Raw genomic sequence first — 25,629 nt, forward strand, 5'->3', positions numbered from 1 at the left:
GTGTGTGCGTATGTATATAGTGTAAACACTATGCTTTGGCAATACATTGTAACAATTGTCATGCCAATAAAGCACATACTGAATTGAAGAGAGAGAGAGAGAGAGGGAGAGAGAGGACCATACTGCCCTCTTTTGGTAAAATCGGCCAACACTAGCTATTCATAGATAAACAGCAAAGAATCCAGTGAGGGGCTTCCAGAAGGGCAGCGCTGAGGGAAAGAAGAACACTATAGAAGGAGGAGTTTCTCTTCAAACACCGCAGAAAGACGCATTCAGACATAATGAAAATCACTTTCACAGGTTTGGCCAGTTTTGTGGCCACCTTTGGTGTCCTCAGCTTTGTGGGTCTCGTTCTGGCAATTGGAACCGATTTTTGGTACATCATTGACACTTCTAAGAGAGAAAACAGCTCATCTGAGTCTCTGAGCTCACATTCTGGACTGTGGAGGACTTGTAACTGTAAGTCACATTACATGTTTGTGTTTGACATTTTGCTTGTGATTTAAATGCTCGAGGATATCATGTGGATGGATGAAGTTATTCTCTTTTTACAGTTCATAACAAGTGCTGGCATTTTATGAATCCTTTTGGAGCAGGAAGAAACTTATCAGAATCACAAAGGCAGATACTAAGTAAGATCTGTGTATCATATCATCCTCGTGTCATCCTCATATCTCTTGAATTTGTATTTGTTATAAGCTTCATTCAGCAGACAAAACCAAATCCTTAAAAATATATATTTTTTATGTTGATTGTTTTATTAAATATGCTATCCAAGGGATGTAAACTCTTGTTGAAGGAAGTATTTGATTTATTTAGTTAAAACTCTTCGGTCCGGCTTTATACTGCTGCAGTATATATGCTCAGAGTTTTATATATGCTCATGAATTCTTTAAATCTTCATTTACAAAGTTTTGATAAAGTATACTGTATATGACTTAATATCTGAGATTTCATTTCATTCACTAATCGTTCTTTAAAACGATAATAAAACATGCCTAAACTATAAACAGCAGAAAGCATATTGAATAATAATTTTTTAAAGAAAAAAAATGCTCAAATTTTCAGGTACCCTATCTGTCGGTCATTACGAGTTATGTCAAACGACATATGGGGTCTCACTTGGGAGTAGGGCTGTGACGGTGGCTGATTTTTACCACCGCGGTAGTCATGGACCAACAACCGCCGGTGGCGCGGTGTTGATAAAAAAAAAAAAAAAAAAAAATAATAATAATATTATAATAATAATATTATAAATAAATAAATAAATAAATATATATATATACAGGAGACGTTTCAGACAGGCGCTCCAGTCACTTTATTATCAGGTGCCAGATAAGCAAGCGCGGACGGTCCTGTGCTCAAAGTCGCCGGTGCGCGCTTCCTTTGTGCCTATCCTTTCATATCAAACTGCGAAATAAACTATGTGCAAGCAGTGTCGTGGTCAGTTAATTCATGGAATTACCAAAAAAAGGTGATTAAAGCTGACTTAAACTCTCATTGCATGTAATATTTTTTATATATATTATATACAGGATATATTTATATGTATGCACATGTCTATGAAATCAGCCCAGCACTGTCTCACTCATCTAACACATCATATTTAACTCGTCAGTTCGTGTATATTTGAGCACTTCTGTCAGTAAATGCCGCCTGCAAAACACTAAAATAAATATCAAAGAAATAATGCAGTTAAACAAGAAAGTAGACTAAATAAGAAAGTTAAATACACCCTGTCTAACGGACGCGAGCGACGAAGCGCGAGAAAATACTCATCATAATCAGTGATGCTATACTGGATGCAGCACAACACGACATGATAAATCCCCGTCCGGTCTGTGAGGTACTGACACAGGGTTCAAATGTCCTGTATAGACACTAAACCTGTCGCAACGCGGTTGTGTTGCGTCCGGTTTACTTTTCCGCCACCAAGCGAGCTCATTAACTCCTCATCTGCACGCGCTCTCTTTGAAATAGGAATCGTTCATCTTTCATGTATCGCTGTCTCGTTTGTATTTGTCCAGTTTGGAGAAAGCCTCACCGTACCTGACCAGCCAGCGTTTGCGATCACGAGAACTTGTGCAAACACTGATGGGTGACATGAATGCAGATGACTCCAGATCGGCGATGTGGTATTTGCTTTCCCAACAAGATCCATCGCCCAACACTAAATTAATTTGCTGAATGCATAAACTGTATTTTACAATCTAAAGGAAACTCTGTGTTTGAGGTAATTTGTTAATTACCATAGATTTAGAATTTGCAACTATTACAGTTATTACACTTATATACAAAACTTTGTATTATGCTTGCTATAGAGTTTGTGACGTCACGTGCACTACCGCCGGTGGCAGTAGACAACCGCGGTAGCAACCGACCACCGCGGTTATGCGGTTGTCACGGCAACCGTCACAGCCCTACTTGGGAGGTCAATCATCTCTGAGTTTAAAAGTAAATGCCAATAAAAATTGGCTAGTTGATTTTGCATACCTGAGCCACTCCCTGTGCCTACGGGTATAAATAGGCGACAGGTGCATCCCCTTATCAGATTTTTGCTTCGGAGCCAAGTAGTCAATGATATATATATTCACTACAAAGCCATTCATCTTTGTGTTTGTGGAGAGCTGTTCCTGGTCAGTGTGACAGCGCAGTACAGCAGTGTCCCTGCAGCAGTTATTCCCTTGGGCGCTTCAGCTGAAAGAGCAATATTTCCTCAAAGAGCAAATCACGGACAATTCGCATCTTGTTCAAGATGCCGTTTCATCCGTGTACTTCTGGATGCACTCATTCCCTGTCCTCGGTTGACGGTCACAACGTTGTCTTCAGTGTCAGTGTCATCCAACACACTGAAGCGGCGCTCATGGATGACTCATGCGTCTGTTGTGGGCGTATGAGCATGGCATCGCTGCGATTGAACATCAGGATGGAGGTGACTACACCACCCAGCCCTGAGCACTTGCGGCTGAATGATTGGTTTCTCTGCGCAACGCAGCTCACGACCGCGTCCTGCTCTGGTTCCTTTCTTCTCGGAGGTGCATGAAGAGGTAACAAAGTCGTGGATGGCCCCTTTTATGTCCAGAAGCCGCTGATCTCCCTCTTCCATACTAATCACCCTCGATGGTGGGGCAGCCAGGGGGTACGTGGACATTGCCCAGGTGGAGAGAGTGGTTGCGGTGCACTTTGCTCTTGCTGCCAAAGCTTACAGTGTTGCAGGCCAAGCTGCCTCTGCCCTGCATGCTAGCGGTGGCACGGTTCAACGGAGTTTGGGGGCATGCCTTGCGCTGCCCAACTTGTCCCGTTGGCTCATTTGGAAGGTTTGACTTGGCTACGTGATTCAGTTCGTCCGACGACCTCCCAAATTCAGTGGCGTTCTTGAGACTTTGGTGGCAGTCCGGTACGCCTCTGTCTTGCGTGAGGAGATTGTTGTCCTGTTGGCGAGGGATGCAATCGAGCTGGTTCCTCTGGTCGAGATGAGGAGCGGGTTTTACAGCCCTTACTTCATCGTACCCAAGAAAATCTGTGGCCTTCGACCTATCCTGAATCTGCAAGTTTTGAATTGGGCCTTGCACAAGCTCCCGTTCAAGATGTTGACGCAGAAACGTATTATCAAATGCGTTCAAGCCCAGGATTAGTTTGCAGTGATTGACCTGAAGGACGCATACTTTCATGTCTTTATCCTCCCTCACCACAGACCATTTCTGTAGTTTGAGGGACGGGCATAGCAGGTCAAAGTCCTCCCCTTCGGGCTCTCCCTGTCCCCCTGTGTCTTCATGAGGGCGCCGGGGGAGAGGGAACAGGTTCTGTTGGTTGCACCTTACTGGCCCACTCTGACCTGGTTTTCGGAGCTCATGCTGCTCATGACAGCCCCTACCTGGTGCATCCCCCGAGGAGGGAGCTTCTCTCTCAGGGGCAGGGCACCATATGTCACCCGCGTCCAGATCTTTGGAACCTCCATGTGTGGCTTCTGGATGGGACGCGGCAGACCAGGTGGTGAACCTTTAAGTATTGCCCCAGGAGGAGGTAGATCGCTGTGTCCCACAAGAGTGCTTTGCATATACATGGACCACACACAAAGTGTCAGAAGCTCTGAGCAGCTCTTGTTCTGCTTTGGGGTCAGCAGAAAGGAAGGCTGTTTCCAAGCAGAGGTTGGCCCACTGGATAGTGGATGCCATCACCTTGGCATACCATTCACAGGGGGAACCGTGCCCCCTAGGGGTGAGGGCTCAACTCCACATGGAGTGTTGCCTCCTCCTATGCGCTTGCGCATTGCGCCTCTCTGGCAGACATCTGTCAAGCTGCAGGCTGGGCGACACCTAACACCTTCTAACCTTTGTGTAGAGCTGGTTTCTTGCCGTTTGTTGGGTAACAGGTAATTGGCAGGAAGAACTGGCTCTGTGTCACCCTTGCTGCACTATTCGCCCTCACATGGGTATGTGAGCGTTTTTTTCTCCCAGTAGAGTTCCCTGGTTGGTGTACCCTGGTTGAGCATCCTCCAGCACCCTCGGTGGTCAGACTTGGCGGAGCAGTCTGTCGCCAGGCCCAGTACTAGTGTTGGCATGCCCAGAATCCCAGTTAGCCCCAATACTGGGCTAGATAGGTGCCCATATGGCTTGATTCCCTATGGGTAATTCCATATGTGTAATTCCCGCTCTGTCAGTCACTTCTGGCAGCTGTTCCATTCTAAGGTAGGACCTGCTTTAGAGATCCATTCCATATGTAGTATTGCCCCCTGGGTTAAGTCAAGTCACCTTTATTTATATAGCGCTTTAAACAAAATACATTGCGTCAAAGCAACTGAACAACATTCATTAGGAAACCAGTGTGTCAATAATGCAAAATGACAGTTAAAGGCAGTTCATCATTGAATTCAGTGATGTCATCTCTGTCATTTTAAATAGTGTCTTTCTCGGTACCTCAGTGTAAAACCTGAAGAGTGGATGCACCTGTCACCCATTTACCCCTGTAGGCACAGGGAGTGGCTCAGGTATGCAAAATCCACTAGCCAATTTGCATTTGTGTTTTCTCTTAAACATTCCAAAAATAAGTATCAAGTAACAGAAAATTCTATATAGCAAGAAAAATGAAGGTGTATAGATAATTGTCACACTACAAGAGGAGTCAAGGAGCCAAGAACGAGGGGACGAGGAATTCATGAAATGAGAGTCTTTAATAATCCAAATGGGAATCGGATCATATGGAAGACATCCAAGAACCGACAAACACAAACTGAAAGGACTAGGGCTTATAAAGACAGGATAATTGGGTAAACACAGGTACATAGAATAACTAATTTACAAGGACACAGAACACGGAGGGAAAACACAGTATAATGAGTCCAGGGGCTCATTACTCATTACTGTCATTACTTCTCCTCCCGGAAGGTGCACCCTTGCACCGTAAGAACAATATGGGGAGGGGAGTGTGTGGTAACTAGGGAGGAGGCTCAGGAGGAGGACGGATATCTGGGAGGGGGCCGGCAGACAAAGTCCAGGGAGGAGACAATGGAGGGAGGAGATAGGAGGAGCTTGGAGCAGGAGGAGTCCAGCTGGACCCAGGCCACAGTCATGATGTCGACCCACGGTGGAGCCAACAGAGGGAGGAGCCATGGAGGAGGAATGGCTGCTGACTCCAGGGGGCCGACCAATGGCGGCAGAACAGGTGGAGGAGGAGCCCGAGGCGGAGATGGAGAGCCAATGAGCCAGGGGGAAAGGAAAGTGTCCGTCGCCACCTTGGGCTCCTCCTCCATCTGCTCCGCCACCGTTGGTCGGCCCCCTGGAGTTGGCAGCCATTCCTCCTCCATGGCTCCTCGCCCTGTCGACATCATGGCTTTGGCCAACGGGAGTTCTCCTGCTCCAAGCTCCTCTTATCTCCTCCATGGCTCCTCCCTCCATCGTTTGAGGAGCAGGCACTGGAGTGTACTTTCTAATTTTGCTGGGGCACTTTCAAATTCACTTTCAAAAACCGACAAACACAAACTGAAAGGACTAGGGCTTATAAAGACATGATAATTGGGCAAACACATGTGCATATAATAACTAATTAACAGAGACACGGAACATATGTGGATTGAAAACACAATTCAATGAGTCCATTGGCATGACAATAATAATAATTTTAACACATCTGTGATAACTGCACACAGGCTGCAAACTTCAGAAAAGGAATTTTGGCTTTGGCTGTTGGAAATATCTGAAAATATGTATTTAAATTCTCAGACTGTCAGAACAAGGTGTTTTAAGACTATTTTCACCTGAATGGCTTCATGTTAAGTTCCTAAATAAGACACTGAACACACTGGCTTTAAAATGCCCTATTATCTTTAAATTGTCATGGAAACACTCTTCAATCAGAGGACAGAAACAGCTTTGGTAGTAACACAGCTACCTGTGTTTCTCTAATAATATTGTGAGCCCACCTGCCAGCAGACTCCAGAACATTATTTTCCTTTGTTTTTTTTTTACTTTTCATAATCTGAAAATGGCTGTTGGCTATATACAATATCACTCCAAATTTCATGTCTTTTTATTGCTAAATAATTACCAGTGATAATTTATTTTTGTTTTAAGATGAAACAATACATGTAGAATTGTAATTGTAATTTATAGTATCGATGATTGTGAGATGGTCCTCACTGCAGAACACAAGATCCAGGGGGCGTGGTTGGATCCTGATCCAATTCCTCCCACCTTACATATACCTAAACCTACCAGTCTCCACCCCCTGATCCCTAAAACCACTCATCTCCACCCTTTAAGTTAACCTGCACCAGAACGCCCTCGTCCTCAAAGCCTCTCCACTCGCACGTGTCAGTGATTATGAATAGATTAAATGAAACAGGAAAAATTTAATCTTGACAAACTATGTATCATTATAAAGATCTAAGCCTCAAGAATCGACGACAGATCGCTGTTTTTCAATGGAAAGCTTATAAAGACTGTATTTGCTACATTTGTGTAAGCAGTACACATAAAAAAAAATAAGCAATGAAAACGCTGTATATACCAGATCCGTCGTAATAATGAGTCATAAACACATCCACAGCTGTAAATCCCGGTTTAGTTAGGAAGGTAAGGGTCCACTGAACGACATCTCATGAAGCACGTTTAGTCCAACGAAGCAATAACGTTGTAATATGGATCATAATTCCTTTGTTTACATTTCATTTCTTCAGCGACATAATTGTTTGCGTCCTTTATGGAATAACTCACGGTCGGAAACTGCGTCTTGGTAGTAAAAACAAGGCATGGTTTTGCAGCGTACAGTGTCACAAACAGAATGAGGCGATCCACCGGAAAAAAGAATGAATGAAAAATAGGCGGAAGATAGTTTATTTGAATTTGGCGCTCTCTCCTGAGAGCTGGTGACGCACTCTGACGCACCATAATGGGGGGTGCTGGCTAATCCCTTTGTTTACATTTCATTTCTTCAGCAACATAATTGTTTGCGTCCATTATGGAATGCCTCACGGGCTACCAGACTCCATCCTTAGATGTGGATCCAACCACGCCCCCTTGATCTTGGGTTCTGCAGTGAGGGGCTACTGATGATTGTAAAAAAGCCATTGAGAAAGGCAAAAGGAATTTGAGATAAAGAAAAGTCTTATTATCTATCCCATACATCATACACTATCAAATATATTCTTGTCTGAGACATTCAAGGCACTTGTGTAGGTCTAATGAGATTTTAAAATTCACATGCTCATTGTCCACACCTTAAACATTATCTATAGGCCTACCTGCCACAAGAGACTGTAATGAGGTTTTAAAACCAAGATTATCTAAGATTTAAGACCTCTTAACTGGCAAAATTGGATTTAGTTTCTGCTTTTGAACAACTCAATAAGCCTGGGTTGCCAGGATGTTGCTTTGATTAGATAGTAGTCGCTGCACAAACTTAGCTAAATTCCCCCCTAAAGGTAGTTCAAAATGTTTATGTTTATGGCTGCTCCAAAAAGAGTGCAGAGTAATGTCAGAAATACAGTGAAAGGGGCTTGAAATGCCCCCGTCCAATACAGACACCTTATGGATGGGCAAATTGTGAAAATATTGTGAAAATAATAGCTGGTTTGATTATAATATGACAGTGTAATCTTTGACATGATCATGGATGACAGCTCTCACTTACTGTACACTCTAAAAAACGCTGGGTTGTTTTTTCAACCAAAATGCTGGGTTGAGATCGTTGGGTAGGACTTTGGGATGTTTTAACCCAAGTTTGGGTTGAAAATTGTTCTCGATTATAACCCAGCGGCGCTGGGTTGGAAACGCGGACGTGAAGGAGAGCACGTACGTCTCCAGTGCGAGCAGCTGTCATTTTCTCAGCGTGAAAGAAGCGAGAATTGATTGAAAGACATTATGGTAAGTAAAGATTCAAAATGTAAAGTTAGCGTTTATTGTTTACCCGGTTATATGAAAGGCAGAAACAAAGGAGCTTAACATTACATAGAAAAATATGCGGACGCGGTTTTCGCCTCAGACACGGAGGTCTTAACGGCCTCCTTTAACATTACTGAACGGAAGATGTACTTTTTAATATAAGGTCCGTGAGTGTCTTATGTCATATTTACATAATATTTTACAATATCTGCACTTTTTGAGGTATGGTTGAGGTTATGGTTACTGTTACACTCATGTTAATTTGTTATCTTATTTTTCGCAGTTAAACTGAATGTACTTTAGTCTCCTAAAAGAAACGGCATTGTGTAATAAAGGCTAGCATAATTATTTTGAGGCTGTTGAAGTAGTAATTGTTAAAAGTATGTTTTACATGTAATATTTCAGACTTGTTGAGCTCGTGTCTTCAGTGTTTCAGCGCCGAGAGTTAAAGACACAGAACCGTTTGTGTGAGGAGTCACAGACTGAGTGAGGAGGAGGCAGTGTTCTCAGCTTCTTCTGAAGAGAGGGAAAAACGGGTTTAAGGCAAGTAAACTTCAGAATTCTATCAAGGTAACTTTTTTTTTATTTTTACTAAGACTAAAATAATGTTTGTTTTTGTAGATATTGAAATCCAGAGACAACATAACTTAATTCTTTTGAGATTGATGTGAGTTATTTTTTTACTAAGAGTAAAATAATGTTTCTTTTTTTGTTTTTGTAGATGTTGAAAGCCAGAGACATAGGAGAGCATCATTCTTTTGAGATTTATGTAAGTTATTTTTTAGAAAAATAAATGTTTCTGTTGTCTCCTGCCTGTTTACTTCACACTTTGATGCAACAACAGTGTGATTACGTGCTCATTTCATTAAAACCATTGATGTCCGTGTTTTTCATTGCAGAACTCAAACCAACTTTGTAGTTGTCTGATTTGGAGCATCATCATTCTTGGTCTTCCCTCTTAAAGGAAAATTTCACACAAAAAATAATTTAATTGCCCTCATGTCATTCCAAACCTATAAGACTTATGTTTACAACACAAATTAATATATTTTTAATTTTCACATAATTTTGTTAATCCATTTATAGTCTAGATAATCAGTATTTTCATGCCTCATAAATACAGAGTTAATGTAGAAGTAATTCATTTCGATATTTATATATAAATAAATCTGCATAGTATCCACCTATTCTTCAATGTGGAACTATGGGCGAGACCTCCGGTTTCATGAGAATAACGTAATGTTTTCTATTTTAACGGGACATGTTCTAACAAGAATATCTATGGCTAGAGCTCTTTTCAATCACTGGATTATTATCCTTGTGATTATTTTCTTTTTTCTCTTTGCATTTCACTGTATAAACATCAACATTTCATTATTTATTATTACACTGGAATGAGAGTATAGTTCCTAGCCATATCGGCCTAGAAAATCGCTACTTTGCATTTTCCGTCAGTCTTAGTAAACAATGTAACTACAGAAGAGTCGAGTTTTAAATAGGAAAAATATAGAAACGCTTTGGTCATTTTTCAGCGAGATCGGATTCAATGATCTATGCTAAGCTACAGCTAAAGTGCTATCGCTAGATGGTAAAACATCACTTTTTAGCTCTAGGGAGTTGGAAAATGTGCCTATTTTCAAAAATAGTGGAGTGTTCCTTTAAGCATAAATCCTCTCATGCAAGTCCAGTCTTGTCAGTGAAATCTTTTCTTTTCTTAAAAAATCTGTAATTTGTTGGTTAAAAAGGTTTAGAATGCTTGATGACCATATTATAGAAGGAGTTATTGGTCTTTATCATATTCAGGCAAGACTTGTCATATTGCTCCTTTGTTGGTTTTGATTGCTTTTATTGGTCCTCGTGTCCTTTGGACAAAAGTCGCTTTAGACAAAAGCTTCTGCTAATTGACTGAATGTGAAAAGTAAATGTAAGTATAAACCTATGCTTTGAATGATATAACATTATTGTTGTTATTTTGACCTATTATTCACTGTGTAATATAATACCACTGGAGGTATGCATGTGTTGTTGATTAATGTCAGTCATAACACTTTTGGGTTTTTTTTTTTTTTTTTTTTTTTTTTTTTACTGAATGCACTTTTAAAAACTTGTGTCCAGACACTTGTGACTGATTCACTTTCTTTTATGTATTAAAAATAAGCAGTTTAATTCTATTTTAGTTGTGTGGTTTGTGATAAAGGTATAGGCCAGAAGTTCTCAACACAACAATATTTTGATAAATGCAAAGTAAATGCAAGACATTATTATAAAATAATTAATAAACTTTACATAATTACTTTGAATAAACAAAACTTCTAAATGAAAAAGAATTCATATTTACGCAATTAAAGTGCAATTAGATTTAATTTCTTAATGAATGTTAATTTAATTAGATTTTACTTGATAATGCACGTAAGCTGTACTTGATATTAGAGCAGTAAAATTTACTTAAAATGTGTTAGTGTAAATCGTTCCAAGGATTTTTTTTTTTCAAGTAAATCTTACAAGTTATAGGCTAATTCCTGGAAACTGTCAATGGGTATAGTACTGTGTTCACAAAGTCTCAAGAGCTGAGCTTTGACTTGCCAGTCTACACAAAGAAAGTCAAATTAGCTTTTCACATTCACTCACCTGCATCACCTGTTTCCTTTTATAACAATCGGCTAATTACTGGGGATGGGCTGCTCAAGAAATGTAGGATTAAGTCATTAGAAGGCCTGTGAATGATTGTGAATCATTTTTTTTATAGTCCAATATCAGAATTGTCAAAAATGCGCCAGCTGCTAAATGCATACTCTGGCATAAATGGCAACTTCTTACAATATTTCATCATGGTCAACACAATGGGAACAAAATCATTACATTAAGCTCTTTGAAATGATGCTGATTAGCCGTACTGATTACCATTCTGAATGAACAAACAAAACATTTTCAATGCCACAAAAGTTTTCATAAAAGTCTAAATTAATTGGGTAAATTCCAACTTTATGCTCAGAAACACACAGATTTTCCATAATTGCACCAATGGTCAGACAGTAATTTTTTGCTGATTTTTTTGTTGCTTATTTCCAAATGTGTTCAATTAGCGTGACAAAGACTGGACCCATTAGTGAAAAAATCAGCATGCTTTGGCTGGGATTGTGACTGGCACTGACGGATCCAGTACTCTTCTCTTTCCAGACATGCAAGGAACGTTCATCGTCCTGCTGCCCCTCAGCGTGATTGTGCTGTTTATTGGAGGAATGCTGGGCTTCATCAGTATGTTGGCAAGAGCCTACCTGCTGCTCCTCCTGACTGGAGTGCTGCTCCTGTTGGGTGGTGAGCATCACCCCCGCTTTCACCTCTGTGTGCCATGAATATTTATCCTGCCCAAGTCATACTTGACAGAGCATCTGGAATTCTGGACGGTTTTGATAGTAATAAATAAGCTTCGCAACAACAACAAAAAAAATTACATTTGAAAACACTTGTAATCAGAGATACTTTTTATTGATTACATGATGATTATTCATAATATATTGATTCTCCCTAATTCCTCCAAGTTTTAAATGTTCCTTTCTAAAATGCTTATTTACACTTCGAAAGTCTTCCAGTTCAGTGGATATTCACACAAAGACCAGTCACTGGTCAGGTGGCTGTAATTACACAATCAACCACATAGCATTTGACCACTGGATTTACAAAAATCATTTTAATTTAAAAAGTTTTTTCTCAGCATTTCAACATTGCATCATCTACTGATGAACACATGAATTTGTATTTAAATGATCACTCAGAGGGTTATTTAATCATGCAGAGATTCCCAAACTTGTCAGCCAAATCTCTTTCACCTAATACATTTATTTCAAGTTCCCTCTGAGATTTTTAGGTAATAAGTTAATAATTAAGTAACACGGTTCTCTGATGTCACACGACATGCAGGCAAACAAATTAAATATATTTTTAGTAAGTGTTTGATTTTGATTTGTGTTATTTAAAAATTATTTTTTATTTTTCTATATTTTACATTTTTATTATTGAATTATTAGCATTTCATTCTCACAACTCCCCTGCAGTTCATGAGCCCCAGTTTGGGAAACCTTGACATAATATTAATATGCATTTTTATATCAACATAAATATCAACATATAATTTATTACATTTATTAGAATTTATTACAGTTTCTATTACAATTTTATCAGAATGTATGACAGTTTTAAATTACATGAGGGTTAGTAAATGATGACAAATTAATGTTTGGGGTGAACTATCCCTTTAATGTTTTTTCCTTTTTTTTTTATTGATATGGATTTTTTCACTAAATAATACTGCTTGCTTGTGTGATATTGCTTAACTATATCATGTCATATAAATATGAGACAAAAACTCATACAGGGTTATTTTTCGCTTAGGGGCATACTGTACAACTACATTCTATAGGCTACATCATGCAGTAGATAATGCAATAAAAAAAAATCATGTCAATGCCATAATTCTGCAATAAGAAATGTTATCACCATTGGAGCAATACAATTTTTTAGTCAGGATGTCAATATTAAGGTTGAACAAAAAAGGAAATTGCTTACAAGTTACTTTATTTATAGCTAATAAAGATTTGAATGGTTTTCTGATTTGTCAAACACATGTGGTCATTGACTTTATTTAGTGAGCCAACTTGTTAGCAACCACACACATAAACCGGCTTCAAAACTCATATATGAGGGATAAGTGTGTGCAGTTTATGCTTTAGAACAAAAGTGAAAGTCTTTCAAATAATGCTTACTGTATTCTACTCAGCTTTGTATGTTTGAAATGTTGGCGCCGGTTTGTAGAACGCTTTTTTATTATATAACTTTAAAAAGCTAGGGGACTTGGGAGCATTGACAATGGAATAGATTTTTATTCGGACCCATTTAACTGGTGCTACTCTGTTACTGGTTCATGTTTTAAAATGAAATATCTACCCACATCGTTTGTGAGAAAATATAGGTTCACATGAAATTCCTCTCAGGATAAAAGCCTTTCTCTTTTTTAAGATTCACTCAGTACCTAGAACAGAAAGAAATTAAATTGTATGTTGCTTTGCAGATGCCATGGTAACAACTAAACCCAACATGGATTTTGAACTTCATCAGACTGATATGAACACATGCAATCACTGCAAAGCAGTGTTTCCTTTAAATGTCACCAAACTACAGATCACAGCCAATAACTTAATGAAATTCTTGGTGATTATTCATCAGCAAGAAATGATTGGCTCTGATGATGAAGGCGGTTCTCAAAGGTCATGGGCTTTTTAAAATAAAAAGAGCAGCATCATGAATGACTTGCTTTTAAGTACAGAGACCCTTATTGTGGAGGGTTGCATTAGACTTTACTGTCACTGCTGCAAAGACGGCGGAACAAATAGTAGAGATTTATTCACAAAATATGTGTTTCCATTGACAAAGAGACATTTCACTGCCAGTCAAACATTTGGACACAGCTTCTCCTTTTTTTGTTTTACATTTTAGAAGTATAGCAAAGTCATAAAACTATGAAATATGAGTTTAGTAACCAAAATAAAACCAAACAGACAAAAAAAATCAATCAATATCAAAATACATTGGGAAATATTAAATGTAATTATATTATAATAATACAAATAAGTACCACATCCTCAAAGGTGAAGCATGTTGATTTGGCAATACTAGTGTCACTAAGCATAACTACAAAAATAAAGCACATTTTGAAACGACATTTACTTTTACAGCCTTACTATTTCATCTGGGCTTGATAGTAAAGAGTTAACGTTTGTGTCAAAAACTTAAGTTTAGCTTTATCTGTTGAGAAGGAACTCTGCGAGTTTGACATCTCGATCGAAACCCATTCTGTTAAATTCTGCCGTCTTGTAAAAGCACCGTCAGAGTTTGCCTTTGCTTTACTCTGTTGTCTGTCTCTGTATATCTTGACAAGTCTTTGAAATTTGGCTTGCACTTCTGTCACTAAATCTGATTTTCTTTTCCTAATTTCTTAAAGTTGAAGTTCTCCATCATCTACTCATGCTCAAGTTGTTCCAAACCTGTAGGAATTTCTTTTTTCTGTTGAACACAAAGGAAGATTGTTGGTAACCAAACAGTCGATGGTAGCCATCATTGTATTTTTGTCCATATACTATTGAAGTCAGTGGCTATCATCAACTGTTTGGTTACCAACATTCTTCGAAATATCTTCTTTTGTGCTCAACAAAAGAAACTTATACAGATTTGTAATGACCTAAAAGGTTGCAGAAACAATGGCATCATTTTTGAGTGAACTATCCCATGTCCCATGAACTATCCCTGAGCAGGCCGCTGTTTAGATGGTGCCTGGGAGGCTCAATTGTTTATATTTCTGGGGGAGAGATAAACCCATAAATGGCATACTTATAGTATTCAACTCAGTGAACTATAAACTGGGTTAAGAGAATGTTTTCCAACATAAAACAATTGTAAACGTAACCATTTATCAGGTGTGATTACTGTCCAGGATCCGTACAATGTATGAATTTACGGTCTTCTCCAGTATAAAACCACTGGAGAATGTCTTACAAACATCTGTCTTCCTGCTCTGTTCCTTACAGCTATGCTCTCATTGGCTGGAATTTGTGTCTACATGGCATACTCTGCAGCTGCCTTCAAGGAGGCTGTGGACATCTCTGGCCACAAAACCCTGGAGGACATTGAGATTTACTTTGGCTGGTCTCTGATTCTAGCATCTTTTTCTTTTGTTGGAGAACTGTTTACTGCAGTGGGGTTCCTGCTTACCTCAGCCAGAGTGAGCCAGCTGACCAATCAGGAAGAACATGAATACTGACATGCTCTGAATCAGGACAGGAGAGGATTACATCACGTTAAGGCGCAGAAAATGCCACACAAACACTGAAAATTAAATTGGTGTTTACATTTTAAAATGAAAAATGTTTATGAACATTTCAGTGTTCAATTTGCGCAAGGCCGAGGGTCAGTCTTTGAGGTTATATAACAATAATAACAATAAATACATGTAAAAATGTCTTCAAGTGACTGGTTGAACTGCTAAAAGAAGTATGGGAACCACTGATGTATAGAAAAAACATTGCAACCTAATTTTTACAGTACATTTGCTTATTATCTTTTAATTATGTTATTTATGTTCATTTTGTCTGATTTGTGTCAGTAAAACATAATAAAATATTGTTTTTCCCCCTCTTCGTTTCTTAATGTTTATTTATTACATTTTTTGTTGAGAGAGAGGTCTTGCCCTCTGATTTACTTTTTCAATGCCAATTTATATATCCAGCATACATGTTGAAGTGCATGTAGAGTGCTAATTTAGACCTCAGATAAGAAGAAACAGACAGTGATCGCAAATATATTCCTAATCAGTTGCTACCAATTTGCCTACTTGACAATCTGACCTTCGGATCTCTACTTACATCTAGATCTCGCTGAATACATGTTTGCATTTATACAGTTTTATTAGGACTAAAACCTTTAATTTTACCAGATCAGGAAGTGGCGAACAAGAATAAACTTGTTGTAATTTAGCATTATACCTCCAGTTGCTCACCATTGGATCCTCTGCAGTGAATAGGTGCCGTCAGAATGAGAGTCCAAACAGCTGATTAAAGCATCACAATATTCCTCAAGTAATTCACATGACTCATGTGCATCAGTTAACATCTTGTGAAGTGTAAAGCTGCATGTTTGTGAGAAACAAATCCATCATTAATGCTTTTTAACTTTAAAACGTTGCTTCTAGTCAAAACAATCCATGATAACGCTTCCTACAGTGAAAAAGTCCATTCCCTGTTGTCCTCTCACATCAAAATCTCCCTACATATTAGATCAGAACTGTTTTTGCTTGTAAACAGTCCTTCTCTCCTGATTCAAACAAGACACATTTTTGATGATGGATTTGTTTATTTAAACCAAGGAGTTTTCAACAAAATGTCAGGAAATCATAGAAACAATAACAAGATTAAAAAACAGAATTTTAAATGAGCACATGTAATAGCAAATATCATATCCCAGATGCTGTTTTGAGGACAATCCAATGAGCAGAATTGTCAGGCCAAGCACGAGATGTAATGCTATATTTCAGAGACCTTCTGCTCCACTTATATTGTAAGGCCTTGCTTTTTGAGGTTGACCTTGAACTCATCTCTTCTTTTGTCAGTCATTCATTCAACCTGGATTACAGCATTATCTGTAGACGCTTTTGATTATATTCTTAGAACTAATGAGAAACTCCACATCCTCTTTCTTTTACTTTTTTTCCCGAGGGCCTTTGCCTCATTTATGTGATGTTACATTATGTGATCATTGTCTCCCTCTGCTGGTGGACAGAAGTAGTGCCTTTCTTTAGTTTTGAAGTTTTGAATCTCTAGTTTATGCTCTAACACCTACTCCAGTATCAACAGTTCTTCTATCCACATGTATCCTAATGTAACACTTGACCATCCAAAACTGCTCTTTAACTGTTTTTTGTATTTTTCTTTTTTTACAGTAACATTTTTCTAACATCTTTATATGCATATATATCTCCCCAAAACGAATTAATTGTCCTTTAAAATCTTTACAAGGTTTTCATTAAAATATAATAACTTTCATTTAAAATATAATAAAATGTATATGATCACTTTTTCTTTCATGTATTTTAAAAAGTACAGGTTTGCACACACTTACAATGGTTTTTATACTGTACTTTATACTGTTTTTTAAGCATTTTGTTTTATGGGGACACAATAAGTGTCCTCATAAATCATGTTTAGGTTGTAGTAACCATGTCATTATACACATTTGTGTCCTCATAAACCATATACACCAGTAAACACACACCAGTACACACACACACACACACACACACACACACACACACACACACACACACACACACACACACACACACACACACACACACACAAATAGGGTATACAATTTATTTCAAGGTAACCTATATTCTTTATTCTTTGTAACTTAAAGCCTACCATTTAAATTTAAGTAAATGCACATTGTTTTATTTTTATTATTTTTTTATCGCAGTTTTACAGAATGAAACAAAAACTGACTAATAACGTATTTTGTTGTGTATGGATTTATGTTTGTCTGTCACAATGTTCTAATTAATAGAAATCTATAATTGTGTCACAATTATTCTTGCTTGGATAGATAGATAGATAGATAGATAGATAGAACACCATAATTTATTTAAAATACTGCAGTAGTAGCCTATATTTACGATAATATTCCACCCAGGATAACTACAGTTTTAACTCTACTGACAGTTTGGTCTTTTGCACGCGCGAAATCATCCACACTGCATTTTGCATTGAAGTCCACCTGGTGCCGGTGTTGTGCCCAATTTCGACCCCCTGCCGAATTATTACCCCCCTAGTATTGGTAGGTTTAGGAGTAGGTGTGGGGGAGGGGTTAGGGTTAGGCAATCATGTAGCGACTTGAACAGGGGGGGTAGTAATTCGGCAGAAGGTCGAAAATGGGCACAACACCTGTTCCAGATAGTAGCCTACGTTACCAGCCCAACACCGCATGCACCACATCACCTTCATCTGTCTCTTCTCACTGCGGCAGGCCCCTCACTTCCCAGCAAACCCCAGCCTAAAGAGAGATACGAATATTTACCACGCTGTAAGCGCACAAGCTCCAGCGGCCAAGATGTTTAGTCATAAAATATATTTAAAAAAATGAGCGGGGTCTGGGCGCGAGGGCCAGGAGCAAGCCGCACTCCACACTGGCATCAATTACTGCGAGCAGTTTGCAAATAAACAAAGCTGCTGCCTCTCATAAATTCTGTGCGTAATTACGCACTGCAGATGCACGCGGGGAGGCGATGCGATGCAGGCAGACGCTATTTATCCCGTGAAGTCACTGGCGCTGGCTGCAGACAAGATGGAGCTGATCAAATATTAAAGAGCAGCATATGGAGGTGCTGGGTGTGAGGAGGCCGACAGCAAGGTAGGAAGAGAAGAGAAAGAGAGAGAAGAAGTGGGTGTGAGACAGATAGAGAGACAGAGAGCGAGGGAGGGAGAATGAGGAAAGAGTGGGTGTGCGTGAGATGGGAGAGATGGAGGGAAAGAGTGCGCGTGAGGGAGTTAATGAGACAGAGAGGAGGAAAAAAAGAGGCTAGATCGCTTGCCATGTCAAACCACAGTCGACCTAGATGTCAGCAGTATTGAGATAGGGCTTGTGATGTACAATATTTGGGCAAAGGAGTCTGGAACTGATGTGATTGAGGCTGGGGAGCAGAAGGAGGGAGGAGCAACCCTCCTTCTCCTCATCTATTGTCATTACGAAGCATCACTAAAATAGCAGGCTAGGGTGAGAGGTCATAGCCCTTCGACAAGCGATGTTTATATAGAAAACTGCATCCATGCACTGCACTGCTTGGTGGCAGTTTTTTAAACAGTCATTCTCTTTATGACCAGCAGGTGGAGGTAGAACACTGAGAATAAACGCGTTGAACGTTTGTAACTCCGCTTAGTGTGGATCACGTGAGAAGGGTCGGTTAGAAGAGCTAGTAAAACCAAAATAAATTACAATAGTGGTAATAAACTCTTTCCATCCACACGCACATCTACACTAGAAAATAAAAACAACCAGCATTTCAGCTCATATCGGTGATATTTCACGAGAGAGCATTTATGGAATATTGAGCCATTGGACTGTGCATAACGTGCCCCGGTAAAATCATATGAATGATATTGATGCACACGGAACATGGCTGTGCTTTTTTCTTTTTGAGAGAAAGAGAGAGAGAGAGAGAGAGAGAGAGAGAGAGAGAGAGAGAGAGAGAGAGAGAGAGAAATTAAATAACGAAATGGAAATGCCTTGCTTTCGTAAAGAAATGTTTAAGAAAAATGTTCTGGAAGGGGATAGGAGAGGAAAAATATGACTCAATAAAAACAGTCTTATCTCGAATGTATGCTTATTATCAGACCATGATAATCAGATTTTCCATGCTCATGTATTCCATGCATTTCACAATGGAATCCCTGCTCGCATTCTCAACTGCACAAATCAGATGCAAATCTCATGCATGAGATTTTATTAGACATGTGGGACCTTGATTTGTGACTAAATGTGCCAAAACAAATGAGCAACAGCACAGTGCAAGGGATTTCATGGGGGTCTGGAGGGTAGAGAGTAGCACACTATTAAACGGGCTCACAACTTTGCACGATAATCCATAATTAAAAACAATAGTTAAAATATGCTCCCACCAGTGATTGAATCAATCCCAGGGCCCTGGGGAAAATGTAAACAGATGTTCTTGCACTCTACAAATAAAATTACTGACAGCAAAAGAAAATAATATGTCCGTTTTGTTTTGAAATGTGACAAAACCAAATTCTGTATATATTTAATAGTAGTCATTCCAGAATCTGTATTTAATAGATTTAATTTCCAAGTTAAGTACATGTCTGGATGAATAACGTCCATAATTACAACCTTTTCCATTCAGTCTTTTTTCTTTTGACAAATACCAAAGAGTGGCAGTTAGACATTAAGGGTTAATTTCACAGCATTAATGTAATTTTATTATAATAATATCATCAATAACAGTCGACACTACTCCACATACTAGAAACCATATCACTTCTTTCAGCTCCTAAGACACTGTGTTCCATAACCTCCGTGGAATGTGATGGTTCATAGGATTGGAGATGAGAATATGCATCTCTATACTCACACCACAGGATTGTAAAGCTGCTTCTTTAGAGGGAGGTTCATTCTTACAATCACAGGCCCTGTAATATATACTGAGTATTTCTTCGTAATGCTTGTGTTTACAGTAAGAGCAGTTCCCATGTGTGCACACTTGGTCTACTATTAACACTGCAAACTGAGTATACAAACAGTTTGACTAAAAACAAGGCTCCCTAGCACTTTTTTTTGCTAATGCAATTATATCCATATGCCTTTTCATAGTGCAGCTTTATAGCGCAGATGTTCAAAACATCTAAAGGCTCTTTTGGAGTCATGACTCTCTTTGGTGTTTCAGCTAATCCTTTATCACTTCAGCTTTATAAAGATCCACTTGTTTCTGCCACCACAGGCGTGTGCCAATTTAATAACTGATGTTATATTTTTGATCTAATGCCATTTTCTGTTTCCCAATATGGATATGTTAAATCATTTGATGCAAAGAGAATAGATATTTCGTCATCATAGCCCAGGCGCTCTGTGAAAACAAAAATACTTCTGCTCTATGTGAGGTGTGAATTATCATAATCATGGGCTACGTACAAAACACATTAAACAAAGTAATATCTCATTTATTTTTTAAATTAAACATAACATTTAATTTATAGCCATTTTAATGTATAAAAAATAGGTATAAATTAATGGGATGTTATATAGATTTCATTAAATTAATTTTTTTTTTTACTTAAATTACCCCTTAAATTATATATATGCACACACACACACATATATATATATATATATGCGCTTTGTCAACATCACAGGAAATATTTCAGTGTTACAATTCGCAGTTTTATTATTACTGTATTTTTGATCAAAGAAATGCAGTCTTGCTGAGCATGACAGACTTCTTTCAAAAACATTAAAATAAATCTTACTGACCCCAAACTTATTATTATGCTTTTTAGGAGTGCATTCAAATGCTAAAAGAGCTAAAAGATACAGCGTGCCTGGGCAGTTGCGCTGTCTGTTTGATGTCTTCACTCAAAGTGATGCACATTAATGTTTGCATACATCACTCTCACATCAGCTCGTTCTGCACAGTGGTGATGTCATCTTGGGCATTTCAAGAATGCCGACGAACTCGACACATTACCTCATGCGAACCACACAGCATTCCGAGAGCCCCAGTAAAACTGGATTTAGCAGACACGATCAAATCTGTGGCCTTTTGAAATTGAAAACGGAGGGTTGCATCACTGCGTTGTGGAATTCCACGGGGCTCCAGTCAAATGAAAACAACACCCAGGCATCTCAACATAGGTCTCATTTGCATCATGGGTCTGATGAGTCATTTGGAGACTGCGGAAAAAGACAGGGCTGCGGGAGGAAGAGGAGAAGGAGGAGGGCGAAGAGCTTCCCTCAGCGGCGTGCAGTCGTAGCGCTGGCAGCGACGCGAGGGCTCCCCTGGAGCAGTGTTTAGATGCCTGGTGCCTAATCTCTGATGAAATGTCTATTATCAGAGACTCTACGGGAGAAAGTAGAGCAGAACAGATATGATGGAGAGGCGATTAGCTTCTGCCCTGCTGCCTCCTGCTTCCCTCTAGCTCACTCAGTCATTCATTCATAATGTGCACCTCCTGTATCAGCCCGTGTCATGAGCGTCAGGAAAGTTTGCATGAAATCCAGCCGACTGGTGACAATTTAAGTGCGAGGGCCTGATAAAGCTCACACAGGCAAGAGGTTGCTAGGTGCAAAACACAAATCTTCGATATGACAGTAACTCATGCAGGTCCCATTCGTGACGAATGGCTTTGGAGACGCAGTGTAAACTGCAATGGGATGACAGTTTTTGTAATTACGAGCGTCATGACGTATGGCCTTTTCCTCCGGGTGCCCAGTCCTGCTGTCTCTCTAATGAATTGCTACATTTACAAGTCTGTGACTGTATAATTTTGAGAAACGAAAACAGGGCTGGGGTCCACTGGGGTGCCTCAAGATGACTAAAGACCAATTCACATTCATCCTCAGACATCTGGAATTCTACAGTTTAATCATTTTAGTTACTTTTATTTTCAAAACTTCTGATTTCTGTAAAGTTATTATTCTTTTTTTACTTTGAATATTGTTGTGGACAGCTGGGGATTTTGAGAATCACTGATGTAAAGCAACCCTTCTGAAAGAGTTAAAAAAAAGTCTAAGATGGTTCTCTTACGAGAGCTCTCTCGTACTGCGTCTTAGCTAAGACGCTACGGGAAAAGATGCCTTCGTGCGGCTCGTGCAGAACCCCGCTCAGCGAAGGAGATCGTCATGTCATCTGCGTCTCCTGTCTGGGTGAAGACCATGCAGCGCTCGCGCTCGCTGATGGCGGATGTCCTCATTGCGAGTTGATGCCTATGGTGACTCTGAGGACTCGCCTGGCATCCTTCTCGAAGCCTGCATCATCCGCTGCGCCGCAGCGCCGTAAGAAGCGCCGCTCGCAGCGCCTACCAGAACCGCCTCCAGCTCGGCCGAGCTCGCCGGTTCCCTCCGCTTTGCCGTTCTCCCCTGCATCGCTTCCCGATGCTCAGCGTCCGCTGCTTGCCGACGCGTCATCGGAGGAAGTGGATCTCAGGCCCGCGTCGGAGGAAGAAGACACGTGCTCTCTGCTTGCTTCGGGCAGTGAGGGTTGGGCGAGCTCCGTGGATCTCGCGCCCGCTGCTCAGAGGCCCAGCAGACGGGGGGATATCGATAAGGAGCTGATGCGTGTACTCTCGTTGGCCGCGGCGAGCCTCGGCCTCGAGTGGTCTGCACCAGCGCCCCCTTCACGTTCCCGGCTGGATGGTAGCTATCTTCCGGATGAGCGCTCTTCCTCAAGCTCAAAACACGCCCCTTTTCTTCCTGAGCTTCACGAAGAAGTGGCGAAGGCTTGGGACGCTCCATTCTCGGCGAGAATCCGCTCATCTGTTTCGTCAGCATTCTCCACACTGGACGGTGCTAAGAACAGAGGCTACCTGTCACTTCCGCCGGTGGAACAGGCTATAGCAGCGCACCTTTGCCCGCCCTCTGCTGGACGGCGGACTAAGGCGGCGTTGCCATCCAAAGCCTGCCGCATGACGTCATCGCTGCTCGCACGGATATTCTCTGCTGCTGGGCAGGCTGCGTCTGCGTTACACACCATGGCGACGCTACAGATTTTCCAGGGCGATCTTCTCCGCAAGCTGGATGAGATGGGACCTGAAGCGATCTGTCTCGCGGATCTGAGGAGTGCTTCGGATCTCTCCCTCCGCGCTACTAAGTCCGCTGCACAGGCCATGGGACGGGTTATGGCTTCCGCTACGGTGGCTGAGAGGCATTTGTGGCTGACGCCTTCTGACATCAAGGAGTCTGAGCGCGCTGCGTTTCTTGACGCTCCGCTAACTCCTGCCGGCCTCTTTGGATCTTCCGTCAACGAGTTTGTGGAGAGATTCGCCGAGGACCAGAAAGCTTCACAGGCGTTCAAGCACTTCTTGCCGAAGCGCTCCAGTTCTGCAGCTAGCCGCTCTAGACCGGCCCCACAGAGCTCTCAGTCACGCCCACCGCCTCCTGCTGCGGCATCACGACAGCGTCAGCAACGCAGCTCGGGACCCCGTTCTCGCTCTTCGATCTGTCGCCCCGCGCCGCGGGAGCCGCGGCAGAGGATTGCGGTGAAGCCAGAAGCCCCGAAAGCATCCTAGCACTGCTGGGAAAGCACCGGTGTTCGAGTTCCGATGCGGCCGAGCTCTCACCCAAGCGCGCCGCTGTTGCAGTTCCAAGAGTTGCGACTGCCTCAGTGTCTTCTGCAATGCGCAAGCCTGCACGAGTGCCCGCTTGCCTGCACACAAAAGCCGTTATCACGGCTACCCAGATGTTTCACAAAAACAGTGTTTTTTCTGGTGTTCCGGCCACGGCCGATGGTGCTATAAATGTTGTGACGATGCCCACTCCTCAGTGCCCATCTCCACATGTAAGCACAGCCCTACACACAGGGCCTGCGCTCATAATGTCGACTCAAGTCGGTCGCGCACACTACATAGTAAACGTGCCACAGGGCTGGCGCACATAAGATCGACACAGATCGGTCGCGGGGCTTCTGTAAAAACGAGGCCCGTGCACGTACATTCTGCACAGGCAGACGGCAAGTTGGAAGTGGTAAAAGTGCACACATGCAGCCCACGGTTACTCGCAGATATATTGAGTCCCACGGGACCCGCTCAGCCTCCCTCCAGTCAGTTAAGCGCCGGAACGGGGTCGAGGATGAGCGATCTGCCCGCTGTGATCAGCGCGCTCCCCGCCTCAGATGCGCAGCACACTCGAGCGCCGCCGTTGCCCAGTCAACAGAGCGCGTGTCACATCCATCCCTTAGCCATTCATGCAGATGCATGGTCAGCGCTTCCAGGGGTTTCGGATTGGGTGCTAGGCATTATAAAGAGAGGCTACTCGCTACAGTTTTCTCGACGCCCACCGCGCTTCTCAGCGCGCGTCGAAACTACGGTCAAAACAGAAGTAGCACACATACTTCGGGCCGAAATATCAAAACTGTTGAGCAAAGGGGCTGTAGAGCCTGTGTCTCAAGCTCAAAGCGAGGGGGGGCTGTACAGCAGATACTTTCTGGTGCCCAAGAGAGACGGGGGTCTCAGGCCCATACTGGATCTAAGACAGCTGAACAAGGCATTGATGAAACGCAGTTTCAAAATGCTCACGACCAGGAAGCTCATTGCGCAGATTCGCGGAGGGGACTGGTTCATGTCAATAGATCTGAAGGACGCGTATTTTCAAATACAGATAGTGTCAAACCACAGGCGGTTTTTGAGATTCGCCTTCGAGGGACAGGCATACCAGTTTGCAGTCCTGCCATTCGGCTTGTCCGTAGCTCCTCGTACGTTTACGAGGTGCATGGATGCAGCGCTCGCTCCTCTCAGACTCAGAGGCATACGAGTGCTGAATTATTTGGACGACTGGCTAGTTCTGGCCCAATCACGAGCGGAGCTCGTGGACCACAGGGCCGTTTTACTCGATCACCTCGAGAAGCTCGGCCTCAGTGTCAATTGGGCGAAGAGTTCGCTGAACCCCAGTCAGACGATCCTGTTTCTGGGTATAGTTCTGAACTCGTGTTCCATGACGGCGCGACTGTCACCACAGCGCACGATGGGCATTCAGCGCACAGCGAGTTCTTTCCGCTGCGGTGCGACTGTGTCGCTCAAACACTGTCAAAAGATGCTGGGTCTCATGGCCTCAGCATCTCCGGTTCTGCGGCTGGGCCTGCTCCGCATGCGCCCCCTGCAGTTCTGGCTGAAGGCTCGGGTGCCGCGCAGAGCGTGGGCGTCTGGCCGGCTGCATTTCAAGGTCGATCAGAGCTGTGTTGCGGCTCTAGCACCTTGGACAGCGAACGGCTGGTACCGATCAGGTGTAAGCCTGGGGACTTCCCCGAGTGTGAAAATGGTGTCGACAGACGCCTCCACTTCGGGATGGGGAGCGCTGCTCGAAGGCAGACCGTCCTTTGGCCTATGGTCAGAACGGGAAAAGCTCCATCATATCAACTGCCTGGAAATGCTGGCAGTGGAGAACGCGCTGACGCGCTTTTGTCCCCATATCAAGGATCACAACGTCGTAG

General features: G+C 41.7%; 1 protein-coding gene across 2 annotated transcripts; it reads left to right on the top strand.

Annotated features, from left to right (window-relative positions):
* The first annotated feature begins 170 nt into the window (after positions 1-170).
* Positions 171-15,388, top strand: LOC132148585 (transmembrane protein 114-like). Of its 2 annotated transcripts, XM_059557283.1 has the most exons (4): positions 171-459; positions 555-632; positions 11,556-11,693; positions 14,957-15,388. In XM_059557283.1, exons 1-4 carry the CDS (start codon positions 282-284, stop codon positions 15,187-15,189), a joined length of 627 nt encoding a protein of 208 aa, XP_059413266.1. In that variant the 5' UTR covers positions 171-281; the 3' UTR covers positions 15,190-15,388. The 2 variants fall into 2 exon arrangements, with proteins under 2 accessions (XP_059413266.1, XP_059413267.1); XM_059557284.1 differs by lacking the exon at positions 555-632.
* Positions 15,389-25,629: the final 10,241 nt, after the last annotated feature.

The sequence above is a fragment of the Carassius carassius genome, chromosome 9, assembly GCF_963082965.1.
Source record: "Carassius carassius chromosome 9, fCarCar2.1, whole genome shotgun sequence".
In the NCBI taxonomy this organism is placed as follows: Eukaryota; Metazoa; Chordata; class Actinopteri; order Cypriniformes; family Cyprinidae; genus Carassius; species Carassius carassius.

Coding starts and splice junctions, on each gene's coding strand:
- LOC132148585 (XM_059557283.1), top strand. CDS start 282: ATGAAAATCACTTTCACAGGTTTGGCCAGTTTTGTGGCCACCTTTGGT. Junction 460..554: donor ACTGTGGAGGACTTGTAACT/GTAAGTCACATT, acceptor CTCTTTTTACAG/TTCATAACAAGTGCTGGCAT. Junction 11,694..14,956: donor AGTGCTGCTCCTGTTGGGTG/GTGAGCATCACC, acceptor TGTTCCTTACAG/CTATGCTCTCATTGGCTGGA.